This window comes from Schistocerca piceifrons, chromosome 9 (genome assembly GCF_021461385.2).
Source record: "Schistocerca piceifrons isolate TAMUIC-IGC-003096 chromosome 9, iqSchPice1.1, whole genome shotgun sequence".
Lineage (NCBI taxonomy): Eukaryota > Metazoa > Arthropoda > Insecta > Orthoptera > Acrididae > Schistocerca > Schistocerca piceifrons.
In genome coordinates, this window is record NC_060146.1 from 143,315,404 (window position 1) to 143,335,099 (window position 19,696).

General features: G+C 39.5%; 1 protein-coding gene across 1 annotated transcript in view; it reads left to right on the plus strand.

Moving 5' to 3' along the window:
• LOC124717302 (histone acetyltransferase Tip60-like) overlaps window positions 1-19,696 on the plus strand; it is a 105,459-nt gene that overhangs the window by 51,239 nt on the left and 34,524 nt on the right. The window contains exon 6 of the mRNA XM_047244128.1: window positions 13,803-13,886. Within this exon, the coding sequence (XP_047100084.1) occupies window positions 13,803-13,886 (84 nt within the window). The remainder of the gene's footprint in view (window positions 1-13,802; window positions 13,887-19,696) is intronic.

Sequence of the window (19,696 nt, forward strand, 5' to 3'; positions counted from 1 at the left end):
TAAAGTATTGAAAGAGGTTTGTTTGCAAATGACAGCACACAGTGAGGCATGTATGTAATAAATACTCAAAACTTTTATATTGACCGAAGCACTTACTTACTTTGTCCGCAGCAGTGAGAGGTTTGCTGCCCACGATGCATACCAAGGTCCATAGTGCTGTGTATGTGTATACATGCCCATAGCAGCAAGTCATTGAATCAATTAACAATAAACATGCAGCATCATGTAGTGTGCTTCCCTTTTATTCTCGAATCAGAAACATACAAATTTACAGTAGCCATACACATCAATATATGATGTGACTTACCAAATGAAAGTGCTGGCTGGTCGACAGACACACAAACAAACACAAACATACACACAAAATTCAAGCTTTCGCAACAAACTGTTGCCTCATCAGGAAAGAGGAAAGGAGAGGGAAAGACGAAAGGATGTGGGTTTTAAAGGAGAGGGTAAGGAGTCATTCCAATCCCGGGAGCGGAAAGACTTACCTTAGGTGTGTGTGTGTGTGTGTGTGTCTATATATATATATATATATATATATATATATATATATATATATATATATATATATATATATATATATATATATAAAGAAAGATGATGAAACTTACCAAACAAAAGCGCTGGCAGGTCGATAGACACACAAACAAACACAAACATACACACAAAATTCTAGCTTTCGCAACCAATGGTTGCCTCGTCAGGAAAGAGGGAAGGAGAAGGAAAGACAAAAGGATATGGGTTTTAAGGGAGAGGGTAAGGAGTCATTCCAATCCCGGGAGCGGAAAGACTTACCTTAGGGGGAAAAAAGGACAGGTATACACTCGCACACACACACATATCCATCCACACATACACATACACATACACACACACATACATGTGTGGTTGGATATGTGTGTGTGTGCGAGTGTATACCTGTCCTTTTTTCCCCCTAAGGTAAGTCTTTCCGCTCCCGGGATTGGAATGACTCCTTACCCTCTCCCTTAAAACCCATATCCTTTTGTCTTTCCTTCTCCTTCCCTCTTTCCTGACGAGGCAACCATTGGTTGCGAAAGCTAGAATTTTGTGTGTATGTTTGTGTTTGTTTGTGTGTCTATCGACCTGCCAGCGCTTTTGTTTGGTAAGTTTCATCATCTTTCTTTTTAGATATATTTTTCCCACGTGGAATATTTCCCTCTATTATATATATATATATATATATATATATATATATATATATATATATATAGACACACACACACACACACACACACACAAATTGTATTTATATTACGTGTGCCCAGTAATTTGCAACCTCCAAGGCGCTTGGAGTGGCTTGCAAGAGGTCAGTCTTCGTGCAGGATGTAGGGCACAAAAGGCACTGGATAATGTGGCTTGTGGTTTGTTCTTGTCCACAATCACAGGACGTATCTTCTGTTACGAAGCCCCATCTCTTCAGGTTGTCTCTGGATCGTCCAACTCCTGATCGTAATCTGTTTAAAGATTTCCACACCAGCCAGCTCTCGTTGTGTCCAGGTGATAGTTCTTCAGCTTCTGGCGTCTGCAGGTGAGGCGTCGACTTCTTCCATAACTCCAGCCTTGCCTTCTCTGGTGAAATGGTGAGCTTCTCGGATGTTGTTAGGAAGGTCTTTCGTGATCTCAGCCATTGCCGTGGTGGATTGTGTCCGTGCAGTGGATGGGCACTGTCCTGTTCCACTTTCAGTCTCTCCTTGTTGGCAGCCACTGCTCTGCGTATCCATGGTGGCGCTATTCCAGCCAGGCAGTAGAGCTTATCAGTTGGGGTAGGTCTTAAGCAACCTGCAGGTTTCGTTGAGAGCAATGTCTACTTGTCTGGCATGAGATGACCTGTACCAGACTGGAGAAGCATATTCAGCAGTAGAAAAGCACAGTGCCATTGCAGAACAGCGAATAGTTTGTGGATGTGATCCCCACTGTGTCTCCGCTAGTTTGTGAATTAGGTTGTTTCGAGCGGAGATTTTCATTTTGGTGTTCTTGCAGTGAGTTTTGAATGTCAGAGTTCTATCGAGAGTGACTCCAAAGTATTTAGGTGGGTGATGATGCTGGAGTTGGATGCCCGACCATGCAATATGTAGCTCACGATTAGCTTCCCTGTTCCTTAAATGAAAGGCACACACTTGTGTCTTCGAAGGGTTTGGTCTGAGTTGGTTCCGATTGTAGTAGCTTGACAGTGTTCTAAGTGCTGTTGTCAGGTTTCTTTCCACTCCTTCAAAGCATGAGCTTTACGTAACAAGGGCTAGGTCATCTGCATATAAGAATCTTCTTGTGCCTGGGGTCAATGGCTGGTCGTTGGTATAGATGTTGAAGAGAAGTGGAGCCAAGATGCTTCCCTGAGGTAGACCATCTTTCTGCGCTCTCCAGCGACTGCGTTGTCCTTGAAATTCAACAAAAAACCTGCGGTTTTGGAGGAGGGATTGTGTGTCAGCAGTAATACATTACTGTAGTCAGAATGAATTTAATGTTCCGCTGTGAATTGTGCACTTATATGAAACTTCCTTGGCTCATTAAAAATTGTGTGCTGTACTAAACCACAAACTCTAATCCCTTGCCTTTTGCCGGTGAGTTCTCTACCAACCGAACTACCAAAGCACGTCTCGTGACCCATCCTCACATCCACACTTTTGCCAGTGTGTCATCTCCTACCTTCCAAACTTCACAGAAGTTGGTAGAGCACTTGCCCGCAAAAGGTAAAAGTCCCAAATTTGAGTCTTCGTTCGGCAGACAGTTTAAATCTACCAGGAAAGTTTCAAATCAGCGCATACTGTACTACAGCATGAAAAATTCATTCTGGAAACATTTCCCGGGCTGTGGCTAAGCACATCTCCATAATATACTTTCTTACAGGAGTGCTAGTCCTGCAAGTTTTGTAGGAGAACTTCTGTGAAGTTTGGAAGGTAGGTGATGAGATACTGACAGAAGTAAAGCTGTGAGGATGTGTCATGAGTTGTGCTTGGGTAGCTCAGTCGATAGAGCACTTGCCAGGGAAAGGCAAAGGTCCTGAGTTTGAGTCGCACTGCAGTATTAGTTTTAATCTGCGATACGGTCTGAGGGATGTGGATTTAAGTGAGGCTGTACATTTTATTTAAGTGCAATACAATTAACCTACTCATGGGTCCCTCAAATGCTCCAATTTATCGTGAAATAATATTGTGTCCATGTATTGCGCAAAAATGCTAGGCCGAGAACAGCATAGTATTGTTGTGCAGTATGAGCGCCCGGGACGTGTCAGTTAGAATTCTGCCTTCCTAGTGAACGTGTTGGCACTTAGTGATGTAAAACTCGCATGTATTGTGATTGCAGTCACTATGTGCCGTGAAAGAAAAACGGGAAGCAGCAGTGAGCGGAAAGTGGCTTGGAAGGCGTCCTATGTTCGACTATACTTACACGTTAAGAGAACTTGCAGCAAAGGCAGATGGCTATCGGAGGATTGTAATGATGAATGAGGAATCTTTCTACGAATTGGTGAACTTCGTTACACTTCACCACACAAAAAAAGATGCTGTACGTGTACTATTCATATTTCATTTTTTACAATGCTGGAAACAATGTATAAAATGGAAAGGAGAAGCAGTCTATAAAATGGAGAAAAGTTAGATAATTTATTGGATTGGTAGGCATTTCTACAATAAATAATTCAAGCTTGTGAAATGAAATGAACAAATGAGCGGTTGCAGCATTATCTCCCTGTACTGCAACGCTTTAGTCAAGTGTTTATGCCGCTTTGATAGTGTGAAACGTTATTGTATTATAGTGCTGACATGTACTTCAAAGTAACGTAAAACAAAATTTTAAGAGTTTTTGAGTAAATAGTCTTCAGTTGGAGAGGGGAAAGTGCCCAACAGAAAGTTCTTCATTCTTAAACTCTGCCACATTCCTCATAACACATTTAATATGCTCTGGCAAGGTGTTCAGTGTTAGTGTCACTTTCAACTTTTTCAACATTTTTAATTAAAAAAAGGTAGGAATTGTCAGTGCCAAAGGATATAGGGTCTGAGAGTTATCAAGAAGCTATGTTTCTTCAGAAGGAGGCTTTACTGTTGAGTAGCAACCTTCATGTGGGTAGCACTAAATATCCGCAGCTGGACGATTTGTCTTGCTAGTAAATTATATACATGAATCTTCCTTGTGAGGTAGTCTGTCTGTTAGTGTAAACCATATGCAAATCGCTACAGCATTTCCTGAGATTAGCTTTCCGATACAGACAGAAAAATATGGCATGGACTTTAATTTTGTAATATGTACAGTAACCAAATGTAATTTTTATTACACAGTTCTGTGTTATGAAAATACCATCTGCATTATCCATGTAAGTTGACTTTACACAAAACATACTCTGCAACTCGTTAATTGAATGTAGGATTCTAGTTTTCCAATTGAGACAGAGAGACGTCCTTTTAAGTTTTTGGGGTTACAGCTAAATCACAACCTTAATTCAAAAACCTGAACTCTAGAATTGAGCTATGAGATGCAGAAAGGGGATATCTGACACAGTTTAAAATGTAAGCAAAGGAAACTCCAGGATTGAATAACAACAATATTATGAATAGGATAGATTACTACTAACCATGTAGAGGAGGTGGTGAGTTGTCACTTTTAAGCTTTCGGCCTAAAGACCTCCTGAAATACAGAAAACACACACACACACACACACACACACACACACACACCAATGCCTCTGGCTGCTGTGTCTACAAACTACCTAGAACAGATAGATGGTTAGACCTAATGGCAACAAATAGACCTAATCTCTTTGAGAATGTTCACATTGAAACTGATATCAGTGAACATGGGGCAGTTGTTGCAGCAGTGATTACCGAAACACAAAAAGGCGTCAGTAATGTCACATCTCAAGGACAAACTTGAAACATTTAGCTCTTGTTTTGAGCATATAGAGGAACTGTGGTTAAGTTTACAAGGGTATTTGACTGTACACTGGATAGATATATACCTAGTGAAAGACTTTATGATGGGGTAGTCTCTATGGTTTACAGTCTCTCTAAAGAAATTTTCGAAGAAACAGTGACTACTACATCATAATTAATTGCAGAATAAAGCGTAGTGCCATAGATACAGCAATGTCAAATGAAGTGCTGTGGCTGTCATAACTGACAAAAAGGCAGTGCAACTACTGTAACAGAATCTTATTGAAAGACCTCTCAGAAAACCCGAAGAACTTCTGGGTGTATGTAAAGGCTGTCAGTGATACAAAAACTGATGTTCAGACATTCACAAATGACACAAGAACGAAAGTGAAGATGGTAAAACAAAAGCAGAAATGCTGTACTCCATTTTCAAATGTTCCTTTGGACAGTAAAATCTAGGAATACTACACCAGTTCAGTTCTCTCACCACTGCAAAGATGAGAGGGGGTGATGAGAAATAGCTGAAATCTCTAAACTTTGATGAAGTTCCACGGCCCAATGTAATTTATAACAGATTATGTACAGAATATGCTGCTGACTTGGCACCCCTTCTAATGTTATCATCATAGATTCCTGGAACAAAAAACTGTGCCCAGTAGTTGGAAGAAAGCATAGGTCACACCCATCTACAAGAAGGGTAACAACACTAACATCCAACATCCTCAACATCCAGTCGTTGTAAAATGTGAGAACATGCTGAGCTCAAACATAGTGAGGTCTCTCAGACAGAATGATGTCTTCCACGCCACCCAACACTAAGAATGACGGTTCAACCCCATGTCCAGCCATTCTGATTTAGGTTCTCTATGATATCCCTAAATCACTTCAGAGAAATGCCGAGATGGTTCCTTTGAAAGGGCGCGGCTTACTTCCTTCCCCATCCTTTCCTAATCCAATGGGACCGTTGACCTCGTTGTTTGGTGCCCTTCCCGAATCAACCAACCATGCCAACCAGCATGGATACCAAAAGTATCAATTGTATGAAACCCAATTCACACTTTTCACACACACACACACACACACACACACACACACACACACACACACACACACTTAAAAGTGTGCTTCAAGGTAGAATTAGATGCAGTTTTTCATGAGTATAATATGTGACTGGATTGATGATTTCTTAGTGGAGAGGATGCACCATGTTATTTTAGATGGAGAGTCATCAATAGACGTACAAGTAACTTAAGCCATTCATCATGGAAGTGCAATATGGCCGTTTGTGTTTATGTTGTATATTAATGACATCACACAATATTAATAAAAATTCCAGATATTTTTCAGCTGATACAACTACCCCTAAGGCAATAATGTCTGAAAAAAGCTGCACAAATATTCAGTCACATCTTGCAAGGAGACAGCCCAGCAATCAAGTTTTTGTATTTTTAATATTATTTTATGGTACATGAGGTTATTAAACAATTATATGCTAATTAACACATACTTGATCATTTTTTTATGAAAATTTGACATCATCTTGTTTTTAATTGCACATCACGTGCATTGCAAATACAAATTCTTCATTGTTGATATTTTATAAAAAGATTATATAATTTAAAAAATGTTACAAATGTATTAACCATCTTTCATAAAACATCAATAATTATAAACTTATATTTGCAAAGAAAATTGTAATTTTGTGTGTAATATGGAATGAAAAACAAGATGAAGTGCATTTTTTATAAAAGATTGTGGTTTGGTATATGTTAATTAGCATGTATTTGATGAATTTTATATTTAAATGGTGTAGGTGTTGGGGAAGGGAGGAGTCTAGCGCATGTTTCAAACCAACGATTCATTAATTACCTGATTACCATTCTCCATTGTCACTGAATGAGCCATGCAGCCTGGCAGGAAAATTGACTTAATTTCAGCGAATTACAGTTCCTTGGAAACCTTGAAGGTCAATTTTCTCAGGAATTTTTGAGAGTTGCATTGAACTGCTTTGGGAAATTGTTATTTGAGCTCTGAACCTCACGTATGATAAATCTTAATAATAATAATAATAATTATTATTATTATTATTATAAAATCGAATTGCTAGGTAGTATTCTTGTTAGTAAGATTCCAAAGTGGTGCAGAGATTTGCAACTTAATTAAATGTTCAGAAATGTAAAACAAAAAATAGTAGTATCCTATAACTACAATGGTAGTGAGCCACAGTTGCAATCGGTAAACTCATACAAACACATGGGTGTAACAATTTCTGAGGATACAAGATGGAATAATTGCTTAGGTTCACTCATAGGTAAAGCAGGCGGCAGATTTTAGTCTATTTGTAGATACTAAGAAAATGCAATGAATTTATAAATGAGACTGCTTACAAAACACTTGTGCAACCGATTCCAGAATATTGCTGAAGTTTATGGGACCCATATCATACAGTATTAGCAGGTACTATTGTCCGCCCCCAGTAGCTAAGTGGTCAGTGTGACAGGATGTCAATCCTAAGGGCCCGGGTTCAATTCCCGGCTGGGTTCGAGATTTTCTCCACTCATGGGACTGGGTGTTGTGTTATCATCATCATCATTCCATCTCCATCGACGCGCAAGTTGCCGAAGTGGCTTCAAATCGGAAAACTTGCACCTGGCAAATGGTCTACCTGACGGGAGGCCCTAGTGACCCGACATTTATTTAGCGGGTAATATTGAATGTATATAAATAAACAATACAAATATAGTTGCAGGTTTGTTGGACACTTGGGGGAGAGTCACAGATGTGCAGAAAACTGGAACTGGCGGATACTTGAAGACAGACCGCAACTATCCCATGAAAACCTACTAACCAAGTTTTAAGAATGATCATTAAGTGAACTGTGTATCACATCTCTAGGTACCACGAAGACGTGTAATCAATAGTTCCTTAGGCACTCCAGTCTCGAAAGGAAGAATTTCAAATATGTGGTACAATGGGAAGTACCCTCAGCCATGCCCTTCACAGTGGTTTGCAGTCTAGATGTAGATGTTATCTCAGCTGAGAGGATTGTGGAAGCAGGTAAGATAATGGAGAGGGTTTAAAGCAAGAGAGTTGCGGGTGGGGTTGGGGAGGGATAGCAAGTATTTGTCTGTATTTGTTTCTCTTCCTCAGGTCACCTGTATATTGTAGAATAGAGAAGGCTGTAAATGGAAACCTTTCGGTATAGTTTCGCACTGCTTTTTTGCAAGCAAAATGTCTCCTTATGAAATATTATGTGAAGTAGTTTAATTGAAATCTTCTGAGCATCTGTATTACTAAATGAGTAATCCGGTGCATTTTTTCTGCATCCAGAGACAACAAAAACTTGATTTTCAGTAATTTGCATAATTATTGACCAAATTCAAAAATTTAAAATACTGCCGTAATCTACTTATTAAGAAGTACAATCTTATGTTGCAGGTTTAACCCAGTAAACCAAATATTAGAGATAGAAAATATTTGTGTGTCTCAAGGCAGCAAAACTTACTGTGCACAAATCACCGAGATAATATTCGTCCAGTATTTGAGAACGAAAGCACTTCGCAACTTCCAACAAACTTTACAAATAATTTCAAACCTTTATGAAACTTTTTCTTGCTGACACCACCACAAAATAATGAAAGGAAAAATTTGAGCCCTTGCTACATTTTGACTCTTTGTGCAGTCAGACTTCAGTATCAGGCGTGACATTTCAGTATCTTACTTCATTACTACTACTATCTTTATTTGTAACACAATATGCTGACAGTATCTTCATATACCAACCAAATGCAGCAGCAAAATTGTATCATTGTACAACATATAGTGTGGGGCATAAAATGTCATAAATATTGAGATTCTTGAAAGACTGACTTGAAACGAACTACACATTACCCATACTAAATATACCCAGTGTTTGATTATAAGAGTACTTAGTGACTTCCAAGAAACTTGAAACATAATTTCATACCTTTTCCGAACTACCCAGTTGCCTCTCCTACCATATGCTGCTGTTTGCAGTCTGGCTCCAGCTGCCAGAGACTATGGTTTTGTGTGTGTGTGGGGGGGGGGGGCTATTTTTGACAAAGGCCTTGTTGGCTGAAAGCTAACTTTATGACAGTCTTTTTGTTGTGCCTTTCTGCAACTCAGCATCTCCACTATTTGGTGAGTAGCAACTATCCTTTTCATTGGATTGTAATATTTAAGTAGAGTAATCTGGCATTTGAAGCAGTTTTATACATGGCAGTTTTTTTAAGAATTGGGTGTGGGGTGTTTACTAGTATAGAACTAAATGGGGAGATGACTTTAGAAGTGGAAGTAACATTGAGACATATCATGCAAAATCATCAGATGCAAAAGTAACTTCAGGAGTAACCCAGAGGGCTACTACTGTTCACAAAATGTAGAAATGATGTGGTGAGTGAAATGGAAATTCTATAGGGAAGCTTATAGATGATGGTGTTGTGTATAGGAAAGTTGCATTGCCAGACAACTACACTGAAATACAGAAAGGCCTGCAAGGTCTAACAGTTCAATCTCGCCATGGATAAATGTGCTGCAGTACATAAATAGGTGGAAAGAATCATTCTTTTTCAATTACTTGATGGGCAGTCAATCATTGAAACAGTAACAACTGTATAATATCTAGGAGTGTTCATCTTGAGCGATCTGTGAGAAAAACCACATGAAATTAATTGTTAGAAAAGCAGCCGCCAAGCTGAAATTTGTTGTAATACCACTAAGGAAACGAGATTTGTCTATGAAAGATGAGACACCCATTTGTCACTGCTCTTCTCATCAAACCACAGTGGCATGCACTACAAGAGATGTGTTGTGCGTCGTGAAGAGGGCTACTGTTACAAATCTGAGAGTTTACAAAGAGTTCAGCAACATATTACTTCCTATCAAATTCATCAGTGAAATAATTCCACTACAAAAATTGGAGAAATCACACTTTATGTGAAGCCTCACTGACAATCGTTCTCGCAAGTATTATTTGTGAGCAGAACAGAGATGGGAGGAAATAGATCAGTAGATTGATAAGCTAAAAGTGTACATCAAGACTATGATCGTATCTGAATCAAATTACAGCATGTACACGAGGGTGGTTGCCTAACGTCTCGATGTAGTCTCGTTTGAGGAAATACATTTACCCCAGTAATCATCCAGCTGTTTTGTCCCATCGAAAAATAGGTACTGTCAAACTGCAAAATCCTCATTGACTTCAGCTATCACTTCCTCATTTGATGGAAATTTCTTCCCGACAGGCCAAAGTTTCAAGTTAAGAACAGGAAAATGTCACTTGGTGCTAAGTCTGCTGAATAGGGTGGATGAGGAACCAATTCAAAGCCTACTTCATACACTCTTGCCACTGCTATTGCTGATGTGTGGGATAGTGCATTATCTTGGTGGAAGAGCAATTTTTTGCGTGCCAACTTCGATCTTCTTTCAGTCAATGCAAGTTTCAAATTATTCAACAATGAAGCATAATAATGTCCAGTTACGGTTCTGTCTTTCTCCAAGTAATCTATGAGGATTATTCCTTGAGAATCCAAAAAAAGTGGACATCACCTTACCAACTGACAAAATAATCTTTGCCTACTTGGATGCACTCTTTTTGACTACACTGATTACTATTAAATACCATTGGACATTGTGTTGAAATGTTGTGCCAGATGCACCATTGGTTGACTGTCAATCATGGCACCCACCTTGCGTGAGCTTGCTTCTTCATAGCCTATTTTCCATGCAGAATATTATGTACTCGCTCAGTTGAGATGCCTACTGTGTCAGCAGTCTCAAAAATTTTTATTCATCAGTCTTGCATTATCGTGCCATGCATTTTGTCAATGGTTTCCTTCATGATAACCTCAATTGAATTGTCAGGGCAGAGTTCATCTTTGGTGTTTGTCCGAGCATGTTTAAATTCATTAATCCAAAAGCAAATGCAATCCAAAGGGTCCATGACGGTGCAGACTATGCATGAACTTATCCAATTCTTTTTTGATTTGTGTGGCAGTCCAACAGTTCAGATGAAAATGCTTAGTAACAGCACAAAACTTGGTTTTCTCCTTTTTCAATCGCAGTTGACTCACTGACCAATTCAGGCAGCTGTCAACAATTAACTGTTTGTTGTATGTTGTTGAAATTCTTATCCTTTGAATAATCGAGCTCACCAACCGTGGAGACACAGCAAAAATGTTCCATTCTTTCATGGAAATTTGCCAGGGTAATTATAAACCCCATGATACATTTCAAAAAATCACAGATGTATGACCCGTAACAAATGATACAGTATATGAATGACAAACTCCTAATGCTTCCCCCTCCCCAATAATGTTTATAAATGTTGTGTGTTAAACCTTCACAACATGGACCACATATAGTCGGTAGTCCAGTTCTGCTCATACCCGGCCCAGGATATCAGGAATGATGCTAAGAACAGCTGCTGCAATGCCTTGTCACAAGTTTTTGAGATTCTGTCATTTAGATTAGACTGATTTATCGTGTAACTGAAATTTAATGGATTCCTTTTAGCACTTGTGTGGATGACTCCCACTTTCATTATTTAGGGTCAGTTGCCAATTTTTGCACATTTCAGATATCTTTTCTAAATTGTTTTGTAATTTGTTTTGATCTTCTGATGAGTGTACTAGACAATAAACGACAGCATCATCTGCAAAAAACTTAAGATGGCTGCTCAGATTGTCTCTTAATCATTTATATAGATAAGGAACAGCAGAGGGCCTATAATGCTACCTTGGGGAACACCAGAAATCACTTCTGTTTTACACAATGACTTGCCATCAGTTACTGTGAACTGACAGGAAATCACAAATCCAGTCGCAGAAATGAGACCATATTCCATAAGAACGCAATTTCACTACAAGCCGCTTGTGTGGTGCAGTGTCAAAAGCCTTCTGGAAATCTAGAAATACGGTATAAATTTGAAATCCCTTGTCAGTAGCACTCAACACTTCTGTGTATGTAAAGAGCTAGTTGTGTTTCACAGGAATAACATTTTCTAAATCTGTGTTGTCTGTGCGTCAATAGACTGTTCTCTTTGAGATAATTCAAAATGTTCGAACGCAATATATGTTCCAGAATCCTGCTGCATATCGCCATTACTGATATGGGCCTGTAATTTTGTAGATTACTTCTAATATCTTTGTTGAGTATTGGTGTGACCTGTGCAGATTTCCAGTCTTTGGATACGGATCTTTCGTCGATCAAGCGGTTGTATATGATTACTAAGTATGCTATTGTATCTGCATACTCTGGAAGGAACCTAATTGGTGAACCAGAAGACTTGCTTTTATTAAGTGGTTTAAGTTGCTTCACTACTCCAAGCATATCTACTTCTACGTTACTCGTATTGATTCAAATTCTTCGTCTTCTTTGATGAATGAATTTCGAAAGGCTATGTTTAGTGACACTGCTTTTGCAACACTGTTGTCAGTAGTATTTACATTGCTATCGCGCAGAGAAGACGTTGACTGTGTCTTGCCACTAGCATACTGTACATACATCCAGAATCTCTTTGGGTGTTCTGCCAAGTCTCGAGATACAGTTTCGTTGTGGAAACCATTGTACAAAGGATTTTCCACACAGCTGGTTGAGCAATGATCAACTCTGCACTAGTTTGATAAGTAGTCTTCTAAGGGACTTTGCAACATCACATCCCTCACACGGTCCACTGCATGTTTTGATGCACCCATTCAGCCCGAACATTTAGCGTCGCACAGGCAGTTGTTGTCCTCAGATTTCTTGTACTGCATCTCTCTGTTGTTGTAAACTTGTAGTGTCTTCTGAAACTTTCAACCGGACGCTCTTTTCACACCCATTACCAATTGACGACGGGCGAGTTCTAGCTCATCATACGCTTTTCCTGCCGTGTTTGCTGTCTTTTTTCATCAACTACAGTTGGTGGCATCCCTCTCTGCAGTTTTCCAAACTAATTTACTGGCACCATGTTAAAAGAAAAAACTTCGAGAGTTTCTCATTCCTGTACTGCATCATCTGTTATGCTATGTTTAGCCATTTATCTATACTGGTGTTTTAAAATGTTTAATTTGCTTTATAATTACCCTATGTATAAAACACCGTCTTACCATCAGCTGTTATAGAACTATTAAGGTTGTATTGCTGTGTATGTTGTCTTGAGTGTTGTATATTACCACATTTTTTACTTGATGGTTGCAGTTTTCTTTTAAAATTTTGTGAGTCAGAATTAGTTAGTGCAAATGAAAAACAAATATGAAAAGAATGTGTATTTAACAAACAAGAATACTTAATGGAAGTGCTATAAAGTAATACTGGATTTTTACTTTGTTAGCTATAATGAATACTACAGTCGCAAAACAGCCTTTACCAGACACACACATTAACACAAAAATTACGGTTAAGTGTTCAATGTGCATGCTGCAGTGCACATTACAGATACATTTAGCAGAGTGATGCTTTTGGCTGGCACATCAGGATACATTTTCTGTTGCAACTACATACCACGTCACCATCCACTTTGTTTTGTACACAGTTCCCTAATGAGAGAAAAATCAATATTTTATTATTAAAGTATTACACTGCTTTCATATATTGAAAAATTGTTGCTCAGCAACAGAGTTACAATTTGGAGCTTATTTTCTTTTTAGAATTTAACATTTTACATATCTGGCTGAAAATTTTGAAAGATATCATGTTATATTTGGGAGATAAAATCTCAAAACTTTTAGAATATCTTTGTTTTATTTGTTTGACTGTGATGCAACATAAACTCATGAGCTGTTGAATTACATGAATGTGTGAGATTTTGTGTGCATCCACTGTGTTGTGTGGGTGGTTGGCAGACAGGGATCTACATTTTTGTGTGTCTTTATGATTGTAGTTGTATTATAACAAATTGTTATCTGTCTCTTTCAGGAAATGGTTAACCTGCCTTGCATATACATATGCGAATTCTGCCTAAAATATAGAAAAAGTAGGAAATGTCTTAGGAGGCACTTGGTAAGTTTCAAACCATTTTGTCATTTATATAGTTTTGATAAATATCTCAGTGATATTGGTTATGTGGCTGTGCCGCTATTGTACTGAAACTCCCTCCCACCATTATTCACAATCTAGAACATAAGCAGGCCCAAAATACAGTCACCCTCCAAGAGCGTTAGTCCCAAAGAAGCATCAGGCCTTTCCATAGGCCTTACCTTTTGCTCCACTCCCGAATTCGATCTTGCTTGACTTATTAAAGATCTCTCCTCTCCCAGTCTCTACATTGGAGACACTTCTTTGCCACCATCCCTACCAATTGTGCTCAACCCAAAATTAATACTGAACACTGCCTGACTCAGTTCACTCGTCCATCCAACCGTGATCCACCCACACTGCGCCCCAAATCACCCCTTGTTAACCTTCCAGAATTTCTTAACCTCAAACCTTGCTTCACAATCATTTCCCAAACCCCTCAACATGGAAACCAATCTTGCTTCAGCAGAAAGAACCGCAATCCACCACCTAAAAACTGATCCCAACCTTATAATCCTACCTACTGACAAAGGCTCTGCCACAATGGTTTGGAACTGCAGTGATTTCCTGGCAGAGAGAGTCTGCCGGCTGTTACATCCATCCGCATAAAAACCCTGCCACAGTGACTCCATTCCAGAAATCCAACAGGATGCTCCTCATGTCATTACTCCCTCTATACTGTAGTCCCCATTGCTTATGGACTTGACTCTATTGAACACTACCTTTCCAAATGCCTGACTGACTACAGATTTACAAAGTCCTTTCTGGTCACCATGATCAGCTATATCCTCACCCACAATTTCTTTTCCTTTGAAGGCATAACTAAACAGATCCGTGGTACATCGGTGGGCACAAGCATTGTACCATCCTATGCCTCCCTGTTCATGGCCCTTCTACAGGAATTCTTACTAACCACACAGAATCCCGTACCCTCCTCCTGGCTCAGATTCATTAATGAGATCTTTGTGATTTGTTCCGAGCGTGAGGACACTCTATACGCATTCCTCCAGAACCTCAACATCATCTCTGTTCAATTTACCTGGTCCTCCTCATACCAACGAGCCACCTTCCTAGATGTTGACCTCCATCTCAAAGATGGCTACTTCAGTACCTCCGGCAAATATCATACTTAACAACAACCAGCAATACCTCCACTTCAACAGCTGCACCCATTCCATTCCATTCCAGGAAGTCCCTTCCATACAGCCAAGCCACTTGTAGTTATAGCATCCGTAGGGATGGGCAGTCCCTCTCCAAATACACCACCTGTTTGGTTAAGTATTTCATAGATTGAAATTATCCTCTCAACCTTGTACAGGAATATATCTCCTATGCCTTGTCTCTCCAGTCACCTACCACTTCCAACATTCTCACTGTCTGTCTACAAGGAAGCTCACTCCCCTTGTAACCCATTACCACCCAGGACAGGAGCAACTGAATCATATTCTCCACCAGGGTTTCAACCACCTTATATTGTGCCCTTACATAAGGAATATCCCACACACTATCCTCCCCATCCCTTCCAATTGGCATTCCACCCACCAAACCTGTGCAATATCCTTGTCCATCCCTGCTCCACCCTTACTCCACACCTGCTCCCAATGCATTGCCTCATAGCTCATATCACTGTGGGAGACCTAGAGGCAAGACCTGTCCCATAAATCCTTCCACCATCACCTGCTCCAATCTGGTCACAGGCATCTCCTATCCCATCAAAGGCAGGAATAGTTGTGAAAGCAGACATGTGATCTGCAAACTAAGCTGCAATCACTGTAATGCTTTCTGCATGGACATGGCAACTAACATACTGTCCACACGAATATGCACTGACAAACTGTGGCCAAGAGACAGCTGACCACCCGATTGCTAAACATGCTGCCCAACACATTGTTCATCATTTCAGTGACTGCTTCACAGCCAGCACCATCAGGATCCTTCCTACCAACACCAGATTTTCTGAATTGTGCAGGTGGGAACTCTCCCTGCAGTATATTCTGTGTTCCTGTTTACGCCCATGGCCGCAATAGTCGATAGTCCTTGTCCTCTGCCCACCTGTCCATTCCCAGCTCACACTCGAGCACTACACAGTCTTCTGATCCATCAATGCATCCACTAGTCTTTTTCCCCTCCTCCAGTTCTCTCCTCTTCTGGTTCCCTCTCACCCCCAAACATCCCAACTGCTCCCAGAAGCCCTACCCTGTCCCCACCACATCCTTGCACACTATCAAAGCAGCTCTTCACTTTCACCAACCCCTACCCTGCTATTCCTGCCCAACACCACTTCCCTATCCTCAGTACCCATGCCAGATTGCTACTCCCATAGGTGCGGCCATAGTGACCATAGACTGTGTGTGTGTGCATGTACGCGTGTGTGTTTTACACACTGACCCTAAAAACTTACCACTATCCAAACATTTGCCTATTAAAGAAAATGCTGTAATTAATCAGGGCAACAATTGAGCCGACCAAGGAAGTGGTGCTCTTGTCACAGACCCCTAGTACTCTTAAAACAGTAAGGGATGTTAGGTAAGAAAATAAATTGATCTGCAACTGAATATTTACTTAGCAATATGAATTTAAAGATGGAAGGAACTGGAGCATAAGCTACTGAATGACTTACTGATACCAAAACACAGTGTATGTGCCAAAACAATGCTCAAATTTGAAGTCATGCTACAATCTTTTGCGTAAATACTCTCTACTATACACTAACTTCACCTAACATCAGCTTATATTAATTGTCACTACACCCAAGTTATTGCAAAATATTAAATACAGAGTCAGTAAATATACTTTGAATGCGGGGAGAAGCTTTGTGAAAATAATCTCTTGCTGCAAACTAATTTAATAAACAAAAATCATTTCTGATTAACATCATCATGATCTGAGTACTACATAAGGAAATCAACAGCTTGAATATCCAATAGAAACAAAATACTCTTACAATGCCAACCTTCAGTTGCTAATTATGCAGCGTAATACTTTTTGTTCTGACTATTCACTGAATAGGTATGGCTGCGGTTATATTGTTTTCATAAAGCTTATACCACATTTAAAATACCAAAAGACATTTTCTGCTTTAATCTGTAGACATTCTGTTAAATGTAATTCCTTCAGCAGCAATTGATATTTATGTAGGTAACTAATCATTGAATGTTTTGCTCAGTATAATTTTTAATTAAGGCTCTCTCAGGTTAGATGAAAATGAAAAGCTAAAATAAAAATCCCACGGCAAATATCTTTCACAGTTAATGCAAATATTTATTCCTTAACAGAAGGGACACTTTTAAGGAAACTGATATAGAATTAGTCTAACCATTTAGTTTTACACACAATATAAGTTTCATTGGCAGCATGACCATGATTCATTTTCATAGTTCATACAGAGAAAAGTCTGATGTCATAGTACTTCTGCACCATTGTCCATTTCCTTTCGACAATTAAATATCTGCCTTTCCTCTTGCACTACTAGTAAATACATCTATCTACATCGTGACTTTGACCAAAAATTACTTGACTTTGACCCAAAATATTTCTTCCTTCGAATGTATATCTTCTGATCACTTAAATACTGTCCTGGTTCGAAAATGTTTGGAAGTTCACTACTTTATTCACCACTAAATACCTTAAGAATCTGTTGAAAAATGTTTTTTCAGCAAGCAAGAGTTCTTCACTAGTTTTTTAAAAGTGACTTTATGTTCAATGAGTTACTATTTCCACATGTGCAGTACCATGAATAATGTCAGTGTGATACTGCCATTATTCATGGTACTGCACATATTGTGTTCACAGTTAAATGTCCAAACACAAGCACTATGCTAGCAAGTAATCAGCACTGTCTTTGCATGCATTAACAAGTAGCATATTAAGATAATTAGAAAACTGTTCAGTCTTTCTCCATGCAGTGTTAATTTATAATAGTAGCTCACTCGCGTTCCTGTTCTCTTACTCCATGTTGATCGTACTCATGCATTACCACTATTTCATTTTCTGTTGATAATTCTGGTCTCAGCTGACCATAAATCTTGGTCTTCCTGCCCCTATACTTTAGTAATTCCCACTATTGAACTTCAACCCATCCATTTCTCTTTCTGAGTTGTCTAACCTACCTGCTCTATAAGAGACCTCACTTTACACCCTCTACCCTCAGACAACAGATTCATCTCATACAATAATATCCTCATGAGTAGTCCCCACCAGGAGATCTGAATGCGGGGACTATTTTTCCTCCAGAAGATTGTACATAGTTAAACCATACAGTAAAGTCGCACGTTTTTGGGAAATACAGGGTGATTCAAAAAAAATACCACAAATTTAAAAATGTGTATTTAATGAAAGAAACATAATATAACCTTCTGTTATACATCATTACAAAGAGTATTTAAAAAGGTTTTTTTTTTTTTTCACTCAAAAACAAGTTCAGAGATGTTCAATATGGCCCCCTCCAGACATACGAGCACTATCAACCCGATACTCCAACTCGTTCCACACTCTCTGTAGCATATCAGGCGTAACAGTTTGGATAGCTGCTGTTATTTCTCGTTTCAAATCATCAATGGTGGCTGGGAGAGGTGGCCGAAACACCATATCCTTAACATATCCCCATAAGTAAAAATCGCAGGGGGTAAGATCAGGGCTTCTTGGAGGCCAGTGATGAAGTGCTCTGTCACGGGCTGCCTGGCGGCCGATCCATCGCCTCGGGTAGTTGACGTTCAGGTAGTTACGGACAGATAAGTGCCAATGTGGTGGCGCTCCATCCTGCTGAAATTGTGGAATTTGCAGCTCTCTGCTAGCTCTGCGAGTCGATTTTCCTGGGCTGCGAACAAATGCTTGCTGGATGCGTGCTACATTTTCATCACTCGTTCTCGCCGCCCAGAACTTTTCCCTTTGCACAAACATCCATTCTCTGTAAACTGTTTATACCAACGTTTAATACACCACCTATCAGGAGGTTTAACACCATACTTCGTTCGAAATGCATGCTGAACAACTGTCGTCGATTCACTTCTGCTGTACTCAATAACACAAAATGCTTTCTGTTGAGCGGTCGCCATCTTAGCATCAACTGACGCTGACGCCTAGTCAACAGCGCCTCAAGCGAATAAATGTACAACTAAATGAAACTTTATAGCTCCCTTAATTCACCAACAGATAGTGCTTAGCTGTACCTTTTGTCGTTGCAGAGTTTTAAATTCCTAAAGTTGTGGTATTCTTTTTGAATCACCCTGTATAACAGCTCTAGTTTCCCGTGGTTTTTTTCCAGCCATTCGCAGCACTATTGTAATGTGGCCATATTGGATAATGTTACAGTGCCATATGTTAGCCTGTCCTCTGCACAGATACTCCTTTGATGTGTTTACACCTACTGTACAGCTGTTTGTATCGTTGAGGCACACAAGCCACTCCACCATGGCAAAGTCTGTGGTTTGTGATGGAAAATAAAGTGTAATATTCCTTAATAAAGGAAGGAACCCATTTGTTAGTGGCAGCATGACAATGTTTTCATGTATCTGTGTGTGAAGTATTTATTTACCATCTAACATAAAGATCCTCCTAGCATTTGGTATTATCGACAGTCGTTAGGTAAGTAAATAGAAAAGTCCTAGAAGCAGCTGTGAAAAGATATAGTTGATGTTTTGCAGTGCACATATAAGTTCTGTAGCTATCATTCTCAAGATTACCATCATTCTTGGTCAGAGAAAATTACTGTAACTTAGGCAGTATATGTGATCTGGCACTTTACATTTACATCCCCCCCCCCCCCACCCACCCACACACACACACACACACACACA